This window comes from Kogia breviceps, chromosome 19, assembly GCF_026419965.1.
Source record: "Kogia breviceps isolate mKogBre1 chromosome 19, mKogBre1 haplotype 1, whole genome shotgun sequence".
NCBI classification, from domain to species: domain Eukaryota; kingdom Metazoa; phylum Chordata; class Mammalia; order Artiodactyla; family Physeteridae; genus Kogia; species Kogia breviceps.
This window is the reverse complement of record NC_081328.1, coordinates 35,326,265-35,344,788: the sequence shown is the minus strand read 5'-3', so window position 1 is coordinate 35,344,788 and position 18,524 is coordinate 35,326,265. Positions and strand designations below refer to the sequence as shown.

The 18,524-nt window shown below is 43.3% G+C and overlaps 1 protein-coding gene and 1 non-coding gene across 4 annotated transcripts; both read left to right on the top strand.

Annotated features, from left to right (window-relative positions):
* The first annotated feature begins 7,811 nt into the window (after positions 1 to 7,811).
* On the top strand, positions 7,812 to 8,092 carry LOC131747177 (small nucleolar RNA U89). The gene has a single exon (XR_009332806.1). It is a non-coding gene; the product is annotated as a small nucleolar RNA U89 (small nucleolar RNA).
* Positions 8,093 to 9,860: 1,768 nt separating this feature from the next.
* Positions 9,861 to 12,716, top strand: ATP5MC1 (ATP synthase membrane subunit c locus 1). Of its 3 annotated transcripts, none has more exons than XM_059047139.2 (5): positions 9,861 to 9,948; positions 10,534 to 10,581; positions 11,513 to 11,590; positions 11,995 to 12,173; positions 12,499 to 12,716. In XM_059047139.2, the coding sequence occupies exons 2-5, from the start codon at positions 10,543 to 10,545 to the stop codon at positions 12,611 to 12,613; spliced, it is 411 nt and encodes a 136-aa protein (XP_058903122.1). In that variant the 5' UTR covers positions 9,861 to 9,948; positions 10,534 to 10,542; the 3' UTR covers positions 12,614 to 12,716. The 3 variants fall into 3 exon arrangements, with proteins under 3 accessions (XP_058903122.1, XP_058903121.1, XP_066877183.1); XM_059047138.2 differs by having other exon boundaries at positions 9,934 to 10,018; XM_067021082.1 differs by lacking the exon at positions 9,861 to 9,948 and adding an exon at positions 9,980 to 10,131.
* The last annotated feature ends 5,808 nt before the right edge of the window (positions 12,717 to 18,524 follow it).

Genomic DNA, 18,524 nt, shown 5'->3' with positions numbered 1-18,524 from the left:
TTGATTTTTTAATCTATTCTCTATTTCCTTTATTTCCATACTATCTTTATTATTTCCTTTCTTCTGCTTGCTCTGGATTTAGTTTTTCCTTCTTTTTCTAGTTTCTTAAGGTGGAAGATTGGGTTATTGATTTGAGACCTTCCTTATTTTTTAATATAGGTGTTTACAGCTATAAATTTACCTCTAAGCACAGCTTTAGCTGCATCCTATAAAGTTTGGTACATTGTGTTTTCATTTTCATTCATCTCAAAGTAGTCTCTAATTTCCATTGTGGTTTCTTCTTTGACCCACTGGTTTTTTAGGAGTTTATTTTCTAATTTCCACATATTTGTGAATTTCTTCTTTTGCATCATATAGATATTTCTAGTATGTCATCTGAATTCTCTTGTTGTCTCTTTTACAGTATTTTTTAAGGTTATTTTCTTAATTGTTGTCCTGGAGATTACAATTAACATCTTAGCTTAAAATAATGTAGTTCAGATTAATACTGACTTAATTTCAATAACATACAAAAACTTTACTCCAGTATAGCCTAATTCCCTCCCCTCTCCTTTGTACTATTATTATCATACAAATTACCTCTTTAGATATTATAAACCCCATTAACACAACTTTATAATTATTGCTTTATGTAATTGTCTTTTAAATCAGGTAAAAGAGGAACAGAGTTACAAACAAAATTACATTTATGGGAGTTCCCTGGTGGTGCAGTGGTTAAGAATCCACCTGCTAATGCAGGGGACACAGGTTGGAGCCCTGGTCCAGGAAGATCCCACATGCCATGGAGCAACTAAGCCCGTGTGCCACAACTACTGAGCCTGCGCTCTAGAGCCCACGAGCCACAACTACTGAGCCCCGTGTACCACAACTACTGAGCCCACAAGCCACAACTACTGAGCCCATGTGCCACAACACTGAAACCCACATGCCTAGAGCCCATGCTCTGCAACAAGAGAAGCTGCTGCAATGAGAAGCCCACACACCACAACAAAGAGTAGCCCCCGCTCACCGCAGCTAGAGAAAGCCCACGCACAGTGACAAAGACACAATGCAGCCATAAATAAATAAATATAATTAATTAATTAATTTAAAAATACTTTTATATTTACTTGTGTATTTACTTTTGCTAATGCTCTTTATTTCTTCATGTGGATTTGAATTACTGTCTAGTTTCCTATCATTTCAACCTGAAGGACTCCCTTTAGTATTCCTTGTAGGCAATTCTGCTAGTAATGAATTTTCTCAGTCTTTGTTTATCTGGGAATGTCTTAATTTCTTCTATGGTTTTTGAAGGATATTTTGCTATATATAGAATTCCTGGCTAACAGGGTTTGTTTGTTTTGGCCATGCCACGCAGCTTGTGAGATCTTAGTTCCCCAACCAGGGACTGAATCTACACCTTGGCAGTGAAAGCACAGAATCCTAACCACTGGATCTCTCTTTCAGCACTTTGAATATGTCATCCCACTACCTTCTGGCCTCCATACTTTATGGTAAGAAATCAGCTGTTAATCTTATTGAGGTTTCCCTTGTCCATGATCAGTCACTTTTCTCTTGCTGCTTTGAAGTTTCTCTCTTTGTCTTCGTCTTTTGACAGTTTGGCTCTAATGTGTCCAGGTGTGATAAATGCTAACTACTTACTGATGACTTCCAAATACATATTTCAAGCCCAGACTTCTCCTGGACCCCAGACTCATATATTTAATTGCCTCCTTTTTGTCCTCACTTGAATGTATAACAGTCACCTCAAACTTAATATGGTAAAATTGAAATCCTAATCCCACTTTCTCAAAAAAATCCTGCTCTAAACATAGTCAAACCTTATCTCAGTTAATGCCAACTCCATTATTCCAGCTCTTCAAGGTAGAAACCTTGGAGTCATTCTTTTTTTTTGGGGGGGGGGGAGTCATCCTTAATTGCTCTCATTCTCTCATTCTCATCATCCATTAATAGCAATTGTTATCTCTACTTTTAAAATAAAACCAGAATCCTATCATTTCTTACCACTTCCACTGCTACCATCTTGGTCCAAGCCACATCATCTCTCATCTAGATTATTACAATAACCTCCAACTGGGGTCCCTGCCTATCCTGGTCAGTACTACTTTCTCAGAATTACCCTTTTAAAACAGAAGTCAGACTATGTCACTCCTCTACTCAAAACCCTCTAATGAGTCACCATTTCATTCAGAGTAAAAGTCAAAATTCTTATAAAGCTAACATTTACAAGCCCTCCTCTCCCACCACCAGTATCTCTCTGATTACATCTCCAGTGATACTCCTTCTTGCTCCCTCCTCTTTATTCAAACTGGTCTAGTCCTATTCCTAGAATGTGTTAATCATTCTTCTGCCACAGCACTTGCTGTTCTTTCTGCCTGGAATATGTTTCCCCTAGATATCCTCATACCTTATTGCCCCTCTTTCAAGACTTTTTCAAATATTACCTTCTCAGTGAAACTTTCTATTATAGACAAATTGTTTTTCTTTGTGGTAACTTTTAATATCTTCTCTTTGTAGAGTGGTCTGTAGCTTGACTAAAATGGGAAATGGGATTTTTCCTTTTTTTATAGCTATCCTACTTGGGATTTGTTGAGATTTCTAAACTATAGGATTCATGTTTTTTATCAGCCTGTAAATGTCTCAACCATTATACTTCAATATTTATTATTTCCCATTCTCTCTGTTCTCTCCTTCTAATATTCTAATTAGGTGGATGTTAGCTCTCATTTTGCCTTCCATGGCCCTTAAACTCCTTTTCATATTTTTGATCTTTTATTTCTTTGTCCTTCAATATGAATAATTTTCTCAGACATGTTTTCCAGTTTGCTAACTTTTCCTTCAGCACTCATTAATCTTTTGTTTAACCTATCCATTAAGTTTTTTTTTTTTTTTTTTTTTGGTATGCGGGCCTCACTGTTGTGGCCTCTCCCTTGCGGAGCACAGGCTCCGGACGCGCAGGCTCAGCGGCCATGGCTCACGGGCCCACCCGCTCCGCGGCATGTGGGATCTTCCCGGTCTGGGGCACGAACCCATGTCCCCTGCATCGGCAGGCGGATTCTCAACCACTGCGCCACCAGGGAAGCCCCAAGTACTATATTTTTCATTTTTTGTTTCATTTATTTCTTTTTCTTTGTTCATTTCCTTTTTATTATTTATTTATTCACTTATTTATTTACTTATTTTTGCTTTTTACTGAAGTATAGTTGATTTACAGTGTTGTGTTAGTTTCAGGTGTACAGCACAATGATTCAGTTTTATATATATTCTTTTCCCTTATAGGTTATTATAAAATATTGAGTATAGTTCCCTATGCTATACAATAGTAGGTCTTTGTTGGTTACCTATTTTATATATATTGTAGCGTGTATATGTTAATCCCAAACTCCTAATTTATCCCTCTTGCTCCCCATTTATTTCTTTTTCAAATCTGCAAGTTCTTTTTTATACCATCTTGATTTTTTCTTATGTCCCTAATCATTGTAAACATACCTAGTTTTAAATAATAACAAATGCATCTGTGACATTATGTGCCAAGCACTGTTCTAGGTACTTTATAAATATTAATTCATTTAATCCTCATAACAACCCTGTATAAGGAAATGGAGGCACAGAGAACTTAGTCAACTTGCCCAAGATCACCTGGATAGTAAGTAGAATGCCTTGACTAGAATGCCTGGCAGTCTGGGTTTAAAGTCCATATTCTTTTTTTTTTTCTTTTTTTTTTTTTTGTGATACACGGGCGTCTCTCTGCTGTGGCCTCTCCCGTCGCAGAGCACAGGCTCCAGACGCACAGACTCAGCAGCCATAGCTCATGGGCCCAGCCGCTCTGCGGCATGTGGGATCCTCCCGGACCGGGGCACGAACCCATGTCCCCTGCATCGGCAGGTGGACTCTCAACCACTGCACCACCAGGGAAGCCCTAAAGTCCATATTCTTAATCACTACACTTTACTGCCTCTTTTATAGTTGAGTTGCAATCTGAATATTGTGTTATCTGAAATTCTTGCTGCTTGTTATGTTTGCTGATCCTCGCTCATTATGGATTGTTTCTTTATGGAGATTATGTTTCCGTTATTGTGAGAATCCTGCATGGGTCCAGAGGAGTTTTACATTGTTTCATCCCAGGGACATCCTCTGTCTAGAACGGCTTTCAATATCAGTTCCTTAGCCTGGACATTCCTGGACCCAGGGTATAGATTTGAATCCAAAACCCAACATATAGTCCTGTCCCTATAAATTCTCAGGAAAGTTTTTGTTTGTTTGCTTGTTTTTCTTTTCCCACTGAGAGCCAGGAATAGGCACACAAGCTTCATTGTTACCTCCCTGTGGATGGTAGTCCATATTTGAAGTCCACCCTTCAAAGGGTGTAGCCTTTTGAGGATCTTAGGTTTATCTGGAAATTTCCATTTTAACTCCTTATTTTATACAGACCCCAAATCCTTCTGTCCCCATGGGCGATTAAAAGTCAAGCCACTTAATTGCTGCGACTGTACCCCTTTCCCTATCCCAGTCATGGCAGCTTCAGTTTAATATTATATGTTTACTGCTCTAATTTTATGTTCTCTCTTTCTTTCAGGTCCTTAGGGACTCTCGTTACTTTCTTGTGAGCTCAGCTATGCATTTAAAAGCTAGGATTTATCACCATGAATCATCTATGCCCAAAGCTCCCCCCCATAAAAAAAAAACTCCCTTTATATTTGTTACTATTGTTGTTACAGAATATATCATCACCACCTGGGTCATTTGGCAGTGGAGGTATTTTTTTTTAGACTGTGGGAAATTGATAATTTGGATATAATATAGAATATATTTTCTTTTAGCTGTCAAAAATAAGGCTATGCATTTTAAAATATGTGTGCTATATTTATGTAGCATTTTTAGGTGTTGTGGCAGGAGGATTTTCAGAATATTTAGTCTGGCCATATTGCCAGAAATGGAGTATAGCAGTCATATTTCTGCTGTCCCATGGCCATGACTGATCAGTCTAAAATTGGCCACACCAACTCTCCTGGGTTTCTGCATCTCATTCACCCTGCCTGGAATATCTTCATCCATTCTCACTCTCTCCTTTGATATATCTAGCTAACATATGTTTATCCTCAAAGCTCAGCCCAGAATTTTTTTTTTTTTTTTCAAAAAGTTCTTCCTCGGTTCTCTCCACCTCCCTTCTCTGTACTTTGCAGGAAATTTTCTTGTCGTGCTCATTAAGATACTAGTTCTTAGTATTTATTTGCCTATTTATTTTCTTGTTAACTGAGTTTTCCTTAGTGTGGAAACTGGTTCTATTCATCTGTGTACCCCCAGCACCAAGTGCACTGCTTGGTGCTGTTAAGTGATCAAAAATGTTTGTTGAACTGAATTCCTAAAGGAAGAGTGAAACTGAATTCCTAAAGGAAGAGGAAAAGCGAGACGATCTGAGATAAGACTCTGGGTGGAAGAGGTAGATTTGAGGAGTCAGAAATGCCTTTGGAAAGAGGGACCTGCTGGTATTATTATCCACAAGTTTGCCCTTTGCCACCTTCATCAAAAGCTTTTTTGCCATACAAATGAACTTATTGACAAAGCATAAAGAGACCCACAGATAGAAAACAAACTTATGGTTACCAAAGGGTAAAGTAGGGAGGAGAGATAAACTAGGAGTTTGGGATTAACATATACACACCAAAATAGATAACCAACAAAGACCTACTGTATAGCACAGGGAACTATACCCAATATTTTGTAATAATCTATAGGAGAAAAGAATCTGAAAAAGAACAACAACAACTATATATATATATATATATATATATATATATATATATATATATATATATATATATATATATATAAAACCAAATCACTGTGCTGTACACCTGAAACTAACACAACATTATAAGTCAACTATACCTCAATAAGAAAATATATCTCTAATAAATCATTTTGTAACCATAGAAAAAAAGCTTTTTTGCCTACTCAGGAATCCTCTCAGAATTCCCACAGAAGTTTTTGGGCCTCCTCCAAGCCAGCTAGTACAACCCCGCAGATGTCAGGTCTGAGTTTGAGATTTCCTAACCTCCTTCCACTTCCCACAGCCTCTCCTGGTTTACCAGTACTTTCTACTTCAATAATTAAAGGAGCACTTCTACATGTACTATCTCATTTACTCATAACAATTCTGTTGAAAAAGGGGTATCTCCTTTTTATAGATGATGACAGAGCACTAGAGAGGTTAAGAGCCTTGCCCCAAATCACACAGCAGTAAGTGACATTGCCAGGATTTGAATCCTGCTTATTTAACTCCAAAATTCATGTCCTAAACATGGCACTGAAATACCTGATTTCCAGCAGGTCACAGGATAAACTTGACAATGTTGAAGTTAAGCTATGAGTAGAGCTATGTGACAAATCTGGATGTGAAAAAAAAAGTAAAACATGTAGATAAAGTTAGGGATTTCCACACGAAAATATATCTTGTCCTAGAGTAGTAACAGACAGAGACTATTCACCAAACACCAACCTATACCTGGCATTTATTTTATCCCATATTTCTATAAGGTAAGTAGTATTAACCCTATTTTACAGGTTCCCCAGTTTTAGGGAGACTCAGGAGCTGATGGTTAAGCACTTTGGACCCAGACTGACCTGGGTCCACATACTGACTTTACCTCTTACCAAATATGCCAAACTGGAAAAACGATGCTCTGTAACATGGGGGTACTCTGTAAAATGGGGATAATAATATCCACTTAAAAGGCTGTTGTCAAGCTTAAATCATATAACAGCTGAATGCACCTAATCCAATGCTTGCCGTATGGTGAGGCCTCAGTATATGGTAGCTTATTACACTAAAGCCAAAAGAGATGTGGTAATCTGCTTGGAGACAGACCTATCTAGTTATATGATAGAGCCATGATAGGAACTCAAGTCTGTGTGATTTCAAAACTCCACATTCTTTCCATTGTACCATTCTGGCAGGATACCTTAAATCTCAATCTTAAAATATTTTTTCTAAGAGTCCAAAGTTCAGACTTTCCAGATTAGCATAATTGTTAATATATTGCTATTATAAATCATACAGGGACTTCCCTGGTGGCACAGTGGTTAAGAAACCGCCTGCCAATGCAGGGGACAGGGGTTCGAGCCGTGGTCTGGGAAGATCCTACATGCCACAGAGCAACTAAGCCCATGCACCACAACTACTGAGCCTGCGCTCTAGAGCCTGCGAGCCACAACTACTGAGCCTGCATGCCACAACTACTGAATCCCACACGCCTAGAGCCTGTGCTCCGCAACAAGAGAAGCCGTGACAATGAGAAGCCCGCACACCGCAACAAAGAGTAGCCCCCGCTCACCACAACTAGAGAAAGCCTGCGTGCAGCAATAGACCCAATGCAACCCAAAATAAATAAATAAAATTAATTTTAAAAAATTTTAATAAATAAACGTACATCTGGCTGAAGTCAGATTAAAAAAAAAAAAGAATCCACCTGCCAATGCAGGGGACACAGGTTTGGTCCCTGGTCTGGGAAGACCCCACATGCCACCGAGCCACTAAGCCTGTGTGCCACAACTACTGAGCCTGCGCTCTAGAGCCCGCGAGCCACAACTACTAGCCCGTGTGCTGCAACTACTGATGCCCGCACACCTAGAGCCCGTGCTCTGCAACAAGAGAAGCAACCACAATGAGAAGCCTGCGCACTCTAACAAAGAGTAGCCCCCGCTCACCGCAACTAGAGAAAGCCCACCCGCGCAGCAATGAAGACCCAACACAACCAAAAAAAAAAAAAACTAATACATACTCATAAAAATATAAATCAACCTTATTATACCATACTGAATTAACTATTAATATTGTTTTATTTTCTTTTTAATCTTTTTTCCATTTTTTTTACAATGCTATACAGCTCTGCATTTAAATCTTCAAAATTTGTCTTACATCATGAAAATTTTCTCAATATAAAACATAAAACCGGAAACATGGTTTTACTGGCCTTGCCTCAATTTCTGATGCTGCCTCCTGTTCCTGACAGCTGCCTGCAGGGAGGGTTCACAGGTAGAGACCAAAGTAGGGCTAAGCACGAGCCACCTTAAGGTAACCTTGGATCTGAGAGCCCAGAGGATGGCTGGAGTGAGGGGGTTAGTAAGGGTCGGGTCAGGGATTGAGACTTGCTCTTGTTGAACCCACCGTGCTCACCTTGGAGAAGCACTGAGCAAGAACCCAGGCTACATCAAAACTGCACAAGATCTGGGCAGCACAGAACATCTCCAAGACAATCACCACATCACAGAATCGTATCTATCTCACTGCTGACAGCCTTGTGCTGAACCTACAGCATGAAGTGTAGGTCATTTCCCTACACCCGGGGAAGTGACAACCTCATCAAGGGTGAGAAATGAGCCTGGTGACCCAGAACTCGGTCCCCAGAGGAGAAGTGGATCTGTTTCTCCCCTGGTTTTTGAGGAGCCAGTTTGGGGTCCAGCACATGCCCACCCTGCCCCCAGCAACATGTGATGGTCCCCTCAGCATCTGTCCTCCCAACACTTCTTGGAATAATGAGAACTGACCCATTTTCAGGGGAATGACTTTCCTCCCTATGTTGGACAGGGGTGTTGGGACTGTGTGATTTCTCAGTGATTTCCTAGTGTTGGTTGCTCCTCTCTTGAGGTTGGGAAGCCACAACCACCATCCCAGGAATTATTAATAAATTTTTATTACTTAAGCTGAAAAAAAAAAAGAAGGGGAAGAAGGGAGGAAATTTACAATATCTTCTTATTTCATCAAGTGAAAATATCACAATTTATTTAACCGTTTACCATTTACTTGTTTCCAATTTCAACAAATTCTGCAATGTACATCTTTTGAAGAGAATCTTTGCATTTCTGATTTTTTTCTTCAAGACCGATTTCTATGAGTGATATTCCTGGGTCAAAGAGGATAGAGAGTTTAAAGGCTCTCAATTCCTCGAGAATTTCTAAGTTAAAGAGGATGGACCATTCAAAACCTTTCAACAAACATTAACAAATCACTTTCAAGAAAAGTTCTAATTCATACTCCTCACCAGCAGTACAGAAGTGCCTGGCTCACATTAGTAAAAAGGACTCTGCTTTTTGATTTAGTGAGAAAAGTTGCGTTTAAACTTCTATTTATTTTTATAGTTTAGTTTAAGATTCTTCCCTTCAATTTATATTTCTTCTGCCTGTTTCCCATCCTTTGCTCGTTTCTCTATCAGGGTCTTACGTGTTTTGTGCTTGGAATGTTGTTTTTAACAATACAAAAATACTTCTAAAAAACAAGCAGACAAACTTCTGGTTGCTAGTTCATGACTGCTCAACACTGGCAGAGGCCCACAAAGTTGCTCTCGCCCACTAGCTAACTTACATGGAGGCAGGTAGCCTTTACGCTTCTTAGCGGAAGCAAGCCTTCCACAAAACACTAGAGCGGGAGTTGCTGCAAAGGCATTGGCTCTCCCAGCCTGGGGAGAAACGTCTCGCGGTATCTCAGCCGCTCTTAGGGCCTGACCCGACTACAAATCCCACCATGCAACGCGCCTCAGGGCCCGAGCGCTCGAATGAAGGCTAAGGTCCAAGGTCATGTGTCTGTCTGCGTAAGGCGACCGGTCGTCTCTCCCACGCCTTTTTCTGCTGCTTTCCACCTTGGCCGCCATTTTGTGCGGGAGGTTATAGAACCTCTGAGTCAAGCCGACTCGATGATTGAGCCCTTCAGGGGTCGGCCAATCGGAAGCCAGATCTCGGAGGAAAACCCCGCCTTTACTCGTACGGAGGCGGGAACTGCCACGAAGCTCCTGTGGAGAGAAAGGAAGAAGCTGCGGAAGACCAATAAGAAAGGAGAACTCGAGGATGTTAACCAATGAGGGCGCGGGGGGATTGTGGCCAATGAGAGTGGGGGGATCCCCGGACACGTGGGCCGGGGAGCTGAGCGCTGAGTCCTAGAGCTAAAGCCCGGAGGTGAGTCAGTCACCTTGAGCGGGGCGAGCGCTGTGTTCCGAGCAGGGGCAGCAGGGCAGTGGGAGTGCAGGTGACCTGGGGCCGAAAGCCAGCAATCGGCAGGGATGTGGCTGGGTTGTGTGGTGGATCATTTGCCCCTAGCGCCGGGAAAGGCAATGGCCGTCTGTAACCTTAACAGTTAATGTTAGTTATCAGCGGTAATGAGCAATTTACTGTCCCGGCTGAGGCGGTCCGTGGACTGCTGTGTGAAATGGGCAGGACCCTGAACAGCACCTGCCTAGTTTCTGCCTCCCCAGTCTTCCCGGCAGATCATCCTCTTTGGGTATCATTTCCCTGCTGGGGCTCGGGCCTCCTTCCTTTACTTCCGATCTCCGTGGCCTTCCTTTGCAGACCTGTCGCGCTGAAAGTGGTGGAGAGGGAATTTGCATTGTCCCTCTGACCTCTAATGGTCTCCTCAGCTGGGGCATGGTTCGAGGAAGAGCGTGGTCCAGGGAGGACGGGCGGGGTCAAGGGGACGACCGAAGGTCGCGACTGTAAACAAACAACCAGGCTGTCAGTGGATATTTTTTTCTTTTTCCTCTGCAGATCGAAAAAATGCAGACCACCGGGGCACTACTCATTCCTCCTGCTCTGGTAAGCTGCGGCTCCCGGGTGCTCTGTAGCGCCAGGTGTGGGAACCATCAGTGTTTAATGAATGAACTGAGAGGAGCTTGGCATTCTGATGATGTTGCCCCTTTAGCGAAGCAGCAGGATGGATGCAGTCAACCCCTGATTATTTGGGCCTGTAAACCAAGCTATCTTGGCTTTGGAATGTGGTCAGAGTCTGGATCTGACCTTTACTCCCAGTCTGACTTGGCCATAGTTAGCCCATTGAAACAGTGATTTTCAACACTGGCTGTACATTGGAATCATCTGGGGAGCTTTTAAAAATCCTGATGCCCAGGCTGCACCCTATGGGAGTGGAATGCATGCATCTGTATTTTTTTTTAGAACTCCCCAGGTGATTCTAATGTTCGACCAAGTTTCACAACTGCTACCTTATATTTCTTGAAATAGTTCAGGAAAGCCTTGTTACAGGAGTCTCTGCTTAGGTGACTGTTTCAGGAGCCCCACCAGGCTTACTGGCTCACTCCATTCAGGGTGTGTAACAGTGACTACAGTTTTAGCAAAATAAGATTTTCCCCTTCTGATTCCTTTGGTGGTCTAGGTACAAACCCTTCCTGTACTTGGTTTGATGTTAGTGTGGGTTTTTGTTTTTGTTTTTTTTCCATTCTGGGATATTGATTAAGGGCTGTGCTCATAGAAGTGAACTTTGTTACCCAGTTTTAAATGGAAGGGTTGCCACTGCTGACTACACCAGGGTCTCAGGACAGCTGTCTCTGGCGTGGGCATATGTGGTAGCAACAGTAATACATTAATTGACCTTGAAATACCTTGGACTTGTTTTATTTATAATTATAATATTTGCAGTCATTTTTGACTGAAGCTCAGAAGTTAGGGGGATTTTTTGTTTTGTTTTGATTTCTTGCCTGATTTGGAGAAATGTGTCTTTCTGATTTTATAGATCCGCTCTTGTACCAGGGGTCTGAGCAGGCCTGTGTCTGCCTCCTTCCTGCGTAGGCCAGAGATCCCATCTGAACAGGTAAAGGATATTGGGCCCTCTTAAGAATTTCCCCAGACTGAGTTCCTTTAAGTTTGTTCAGTTGCCTTTAGGCCAAAGTGGGAGGTGAGTCAGAGAATCTGTGGTGCTTTAATAGTTCTAAGTACCTCAAGGTGAGCATTGTAGGTGAGAAACTTGCAAAAGTGAAATTGGGTTTTCATGAAGCCCACGAAATTTCCCTAGTCCTGTCTGGAAACAGACCCTAAGACTAATTCCAAGCACGCTCTGCAGTCTGAGCGTTCTGTACTTGCTAAGAGCTTGCCAACAATTTCCGAGCTCAGGTGGGTGGGGTGAGGGGTGGAGTCAGCCACCTGTCCTTGAGCCTCACTATCTCCCTTCTTCCTCTCTTTCCTTCTCTACTTCTCTCTCTCTCCCCCTCCTTCTAGCCTTCCTACAGCAGTGTCCCACTCCAGGTGGCCAGGCGGGAGTTCCGGACCAGTGTTGTCTCCCGGGACATTGACACAGCGGCCAAGTTTATTGGTGCTGGGGCTGCCACAGTTGGTGTGGCTGGTTCAGGGGCCGGCATTGGAACAGTGTTTGGCAGTTTGATCATTGGCTATGCCAGGTAAGTTGTGGGGTGGCCTAGAGCATCTTCTACTATAAATTCCATCTACTATAAATTCCATCTTAATAAGGAAAGCTTATTCCTTCTAGCTTTGTGTTGATTTCATCTACCTCCTGTTTTCTCAGAATTTAAATATGTTTCCAATCTGGCTCACTTAAACTTACCATGTTGGAACTCTGCTTGCCTGTCCAACCCCCAGGATATATGCAAGCTAGGCCCTCTCCCAGTTTCAGCACTCTCCATTCACCTAACCTACTTGAGTCCTCCACCACCACCCATGACTCATACCCTCACCCCTTCCTTTCCCTTTCTCTGTCCCTGGCAGGAACCCGTCTCTGAAGCAGCAGCTCTTCTCCTATGCCATTCTGGGCTTTGCCCTGTCTGAGGCTATGGGGCTCTTCTGTTTGATGGTTGCCTTCCTCATCCTCTTTGCCATGTGAGGCTCCACGGAGGTCACCTATCCACCCCTGCTGCTTCGACTCCAGGCCATGCCCGGTGCTAGAGTGTGCTAAGCTTTACCATTAAACACAATGTTTCTCTAAACTCCTATGCCTGCGCCTCTGTCCTTTGCCCTTGGAGAGGGCCTTCATAGAAAGGTGGGACAAGGAAGTGGGACTGGGTCAGCCATTGGTGATTAGGAACTCCTCAGAGCTGAGAAGTAGCACTGCTATGACTGTAATAACATCTCCCACAGGAGGGAACACGGATTTGTCTAATGATAATTGGTGCTTTTTTCCCTTCAAATCTACTGTAATAATCTATAACATTTTTGAGGGGCTTAATTTGCACTAAGCTCTTTACCAAGTGTTTTGCATTTTTTATCTCAGCAACACTATGAATTGTAAGTGCAGTTATTATACCTGTTCTGCAAATGAGGGAACTGAAGCTTAGGGAAGCAAAATAACTTGTCCATCATCACAGAGCTGGAAAGTGGCAGAAGTGGAGATTCCACCCCCACCTCGGGCCAGCCTAAACCTTTACCTGCTGTGCTGTGCCATCTATTTTCATTTTGGCCACACAATTAAGGTGGCACAGATAGGGAAACTTCGTCCCAAAGAAGTTGTATAGCACGTTAGAGTTGGAGGTGGGCCTCCATCTGTCTGCACTTAGCTCCACCTGTAAGTTTCATTTCCTTTCTAAGAGTGCCTAAATGTTCTTGAATAAAGCAGATGAGGGACATGGTCTGTGTTCTTGGAGAATTTACAATCTTAGCTCTGCTAGGGATGAAAAAGGTGTTTGCGGGTAGGGGGTGCAGGGTAGTGAACCAACGAATAAATTGCTTAGAGAACTCCTCATGGTATCATCCTGTGCTCTCAGTCTGTGCCCAGCAGGTGCCCCCCACTTGGCCTGCAGTGGGACTGATAACCCAGGTAAGAGAAAGCTAAGCTGATCTATCCACAGAATGAACTCAGGGGTGCTAGTAGGCATGGTCTATCTCAAATATGGGACCCATTTTTTGAAAGCCCGTTACTTCAACTTATTGCAAAACTCTGAACTAGTGAAACCAAAAAAAAAATTCCTAATAATTGTTAACACCTTCCAGCTGAAGGGCAGCTAGTAGGGTTAAAACAGCAAAAAATATGAGTCGATAAGAATGGATTCAATTTAATGCAATTTAAAGACAGTTATGGGACTTCCCTGTTGGTGTAGTGGTTAAGAATCCGCCTGCCAATGCAGGGGACACCAGTGCAAGCCCTGGTCCAGGAAGATTCCACATGCCGCAGAGCAGCCAAGCCCATGCGTCACAACTACTGAGCCTGCGCTCTAGAACCTGCAAGCCACAACTACTGAAGCCACGTGCTGCAACTACTGAAGACCGCATGCCTAGAGCCCATATTCCGCAACGAGAGAAGCCACCACAATGGGGAGCCCGTGCACTACAGCAGAGTAGCCCCCGCTCACCGCAACAAGAGAAAGCCCACGCGCAGCATGAAGGCTCACAGCAGCCAAAAATAAATAAAAATAGTCATGCAGGTATTTAGGTGTTAAGCATCCTCCTAGGAGTCTTGGGGAATGCTGAAAAATCAGGAGTGGAAACAATACTGAACAATGCCATACATTATTGAATGTGTGGGTACAGAAGCTATGTGCTATAGAAGAGGAAAAGCAAGGAGGCTAGTGTTGGTTGTAATAACATGAGTTAACATTTGAGCACTTGTATGTCAGGCATGGTAGTAAGCATTTTCAATGAATAACTTCAACCTCCCTATGAAATAAGTCATTCTATAGGTAAGGAAAATGAGGGAGATTCAGAGAGGTGAGGAATCCTGTGAAGGTCATACGGCTGGTTAGTAAAGCTGGGATTCAAACTCCAGAACCTGTGGTCTAATCACGGTGCTGACTCATCCAAGATTCAGTGACATGCTCAAGGTCATACAGCAGGCCAACGATTTCAATCCAAGACCACCCAACATTCAACAATCATGGTCTTCTTCCACAGGATCGCTCACCCTTGGCACATTCCCGGCCAGATAAATCATTGTCTGATAATGTTTAGCAACATCCCTAGTCTCTACCCACTAGATGCCAGTGGCACCCTCCCCTCCCCAAGTTGTGACAACCAATTGCCAAATGTAAGATATTGACAAATGTCTCCTAGTTCTGGGGCAAAATCACTCCCAGTTGAGAACTGTTGGTCTACTGTAATCTGCTACTTGTCCTCTTAGTCTGTTCATCTTAAGTAACTCTCAAGACTGTCCACAGCAACCCAGTGATAGAACCTGAAGCAGAGTCCAGGAATCTTAGGGCGAAAGAGAAGGAATCAGACTGAGGTTGAAGTGGCAGCTGAGGTATCACCAAGGGAGCAATGGATTAACTGGTAATTTTGTTATGCAAATGGAATGCAGTAACCTTTTGGGATGTCAGGCTGGCATCCTTGCCAGGTCACTACCCTTTGGTGGTAATCAAGGAGCAGCCCCCAGGGAAGATGGTCACCTTTTCCTTCCTGTGAAGCTCCAGGAACCTATTTTTTCCCCAAGGGGCTGGTAAGAATTTCCCTTCATGATGGGTTCCAAACAGCTTTGGAATTGCTGGGCTTTCAAATCCAAATCAGCGGGGTTGGGAATGTGGTTGGTGGGCCCATGGAACTCTGGAGTCAAGAGAGAATGTGCGGGACTTCACTGGTGGTCCAGTGGCTAAGACTGCACTCCCAATGCAGGGGGCCCGGGTTCCATCCCTGGTCAGGGAACTAGGTCCCGCATGCTGCAACTAAAAGATCCCAAGTGCCGCAACTAGGAGCAGCCAAATAAATAAATAAATATTAGAAAAAAAAAAAAGAGAGAGAATGTGCTCCCACCCCCAACCAGGCAATTAGTCCATTACCATTGAGATTCTTTATCTAAGCTCTATGGCCCATGGATGGGACCATTTTGCTTACCGCAAAAATATTTGTGAGTGCATACAGAGGTGCACTGTTCTTGGGAGAGGGGTAATGACCAAAAAAACACTGAGTAACCACTGCCTTTAAGAGTTCAGCAAGGTGGCAAAGAGCATGGACTTGGGAGTTAGAGGGGAGTGCAAATCTCAGCCCTGCCATTTCCTAACTATGAAGTTAATTATCTCCCTTGAGCCTTGATTTCCCCATCTCTAAAGTGGGGATGAGAACAATCCATAGTGATTGTGACAACAAAGTAAGATAATACAGGTAAATGTATGCAAATAATATGTGTAATGTACACATGTATAGTATTTTTAATATACATGTACAGTATTAATGATATATGTAATATAAAGATATATTGAGATATGTAATGAGATAACACATAATACATGTATTATTAAAAATTTTAATATAGCCATTATTACTTACAATCAGAAGCCTCCAACACCCATTCCAAGTTCTGATTTTTCCTTTTAGCCCCCAGTTTGTGACCTGGGTGGGAACTCTTTGTCTATTCCTGGCACTGAGCCCAAGACAAAAGGCTAGGCCTGGAGGGGAAGGACTGCTCCAGAGAGCAGTGGGACACAGGATCTTGGGGAAGGGGAGAAGGATCTTCACGATGTATCTATTTAGAGTGTTGAAGCACAGCAGTGACCTGAACTCTAGGATACTTGCTGGTCTCTGTCCTGGGGGAGAGTGCTTGCCAGGTTGCCATGAGCAAGGTGCTACCAAACTTTGCTGCGCTAAAAGATGGCTCAATGCAGTCCAGTGTGCTGGGGAGGAGGGAGGGCTTGGATCCAGTTTCCTGTCGGAAGACAGCTTGGTTGTGTCATGCATCCCCAGAGGCCACGGGAGTGGCTCCAGAAGGCACACTCTTGCCCTCTGGCCAAGCTGACGGGGAAAAGCAGCCAGGTGTTGCCTTGAAAAAGTCAGTGAGCACTGGACTAAGCAATGCCAATTCACAAAGTTCTGCTAGCCTCTCCCTGGTCCTTCCTCTTCCCAGTTTAGAGGCCTTCTGGAGTTCCCTTGGGAGTTGGTGAGCTGGTCCTTCAAGCAGCTGTAATATTGCTTTCTCTGCTAAGCCTTAACACCTCCAGGCATATTATTAATATTATGAGTCATTTTAAATTACTCCATCCTCTGAAGTAATTCATACCTTTATTATAGCACATACTGCTTTTTATTTTAGTGGTTTGGTTACTCATCTGTCTGTCTAGCTACTACATATGACGTCCTCTAGGGCAGTAAGCATGGAACACCTATCTTGTATCTCTAAATAGGCTCAAAGAGGATGTTTGCAGAGTGATACATATCAAAGGTTGAACCTCTTTTTTCTGGATCTGAGGTAAGTGTTTTTCTGTTCATTGTCCCATCTCTAATGGACCTTGTACCTGAAAACAATTGTCCAATAATAAGTAAGGACCCATTGAGGAGTCCTCTCACCCCATGGGCCCCCTATGGGCCTCTGCAGTCTGTAGCCATGGAGAAGCTATGGAGTAGTGTTTTTCTTTGTGTGAGGTTACCCAACAGGTTGACTTTTGACCATCTTACTAAGTAAATAATACCTAAGAAAAATTCTAGAATCCTTAAAAAATGAATGAAATATATAGTTTGAATAGGCAATACATGTACAGCACAACATTTAAAAGGTACAAGTGGGGCTTCCCTGGTGGCGCAGTGGTTGAGAGTCCGCCTGCCGATGCAGGGGATACGGGTTCGTGCCCCGGTCCGGGAAGATCCCACATGCCGCGGAGCGGCTGGGCCCGTGAGCCATGGCCGCTGAGCCTGCGCATCTGGAGCCTGTGCTCCGCAATGGGAGAGGCCACAACAGTGAGAGGCCCGCGTACCACACACACACAAAAAAAATAAAAATAAAAGGTACAAGTGTGTTTGTGTGTGTGTATGTATGTATATATATATGCCCTTTGCCCCATCTTGTCTGCAATCAAGAGGCAACCGCTGTTACCAGTTTCTTGCATATCCTTTCAGAGATATTTAGGCATCTTTATTATAGAGTGGTAAAACTCTATACCAATAAAACATGAAATCTGTATAAAATATTGTATCAATTCATTTTGCTTCATGTTAAGAACCTAAGCTGTGACAGGCCCCATGCTGGATTCATAGATAATACACGATCTAGAGTCCGAAGAACGGGGAGCAAGGGGGAGTAGGGGGTGGAAGCAACAGGTACCAAAGGACTGTAATTAGTACAAGGTACAATGTGATAAGTGTGGGAGAGAGTTCCAAGCTGTGACAGTATCACATAGTGGTCAGAACGTTTTTTCTGGAGACAGATTTGGCTTGCTCTTACTGTGACCCATGTAAATGACTGAACCTCTGTAAGCCTCTCTTTTTCCATCTATCAGAATGGACTAATAATAGTACTTACTTCATAGGTTTGTTGAAAGGAATAAATAAGACATACAAAGCACTTGGCACGGGACTTGCCTGGTGGTGTAGTGCTTAAGTGGTTAAGAATCCACCTGCCAGGGACTTCCCTGGTGGCACAGTGGTTGGAAATCTGCCTGCCAGTGCAGGGGACGCTAGTTCGAGCCCTGGTCCGGGAGGATTCCACATGCCACGGACCAGCTAGGCCCTTGCACCACAACTACTGAAGCCCACACGCTCTGGGGCCCGCGTGCTGCAACTACTGAGCCCGTGTGCTGCAACTGCTAAAGCCCGCATGTCTAGAGCCCATGCTCCGCAACAAGAGAAGTCACCGTAATGAGAAGCCCGCACAGCACAATAAAGAGTGGCCCCTGCTGGCCGCAACGAGAGAAAGCTTGTGCACAGCAACGAAGACCCAGCACAGCCAAAAATAATTTTTAAAATAAGATAAAATTTTAAAAATAATAATAAAAAAAGAATCCGCCTGCCAATGCAGGGGACATGGGTTCAAGCCCTGGTCCGGGAAGATCCACATGCCGCGGAGCAACTAAGCCCATGCGCCACAAGTACTGAGCCCGTGC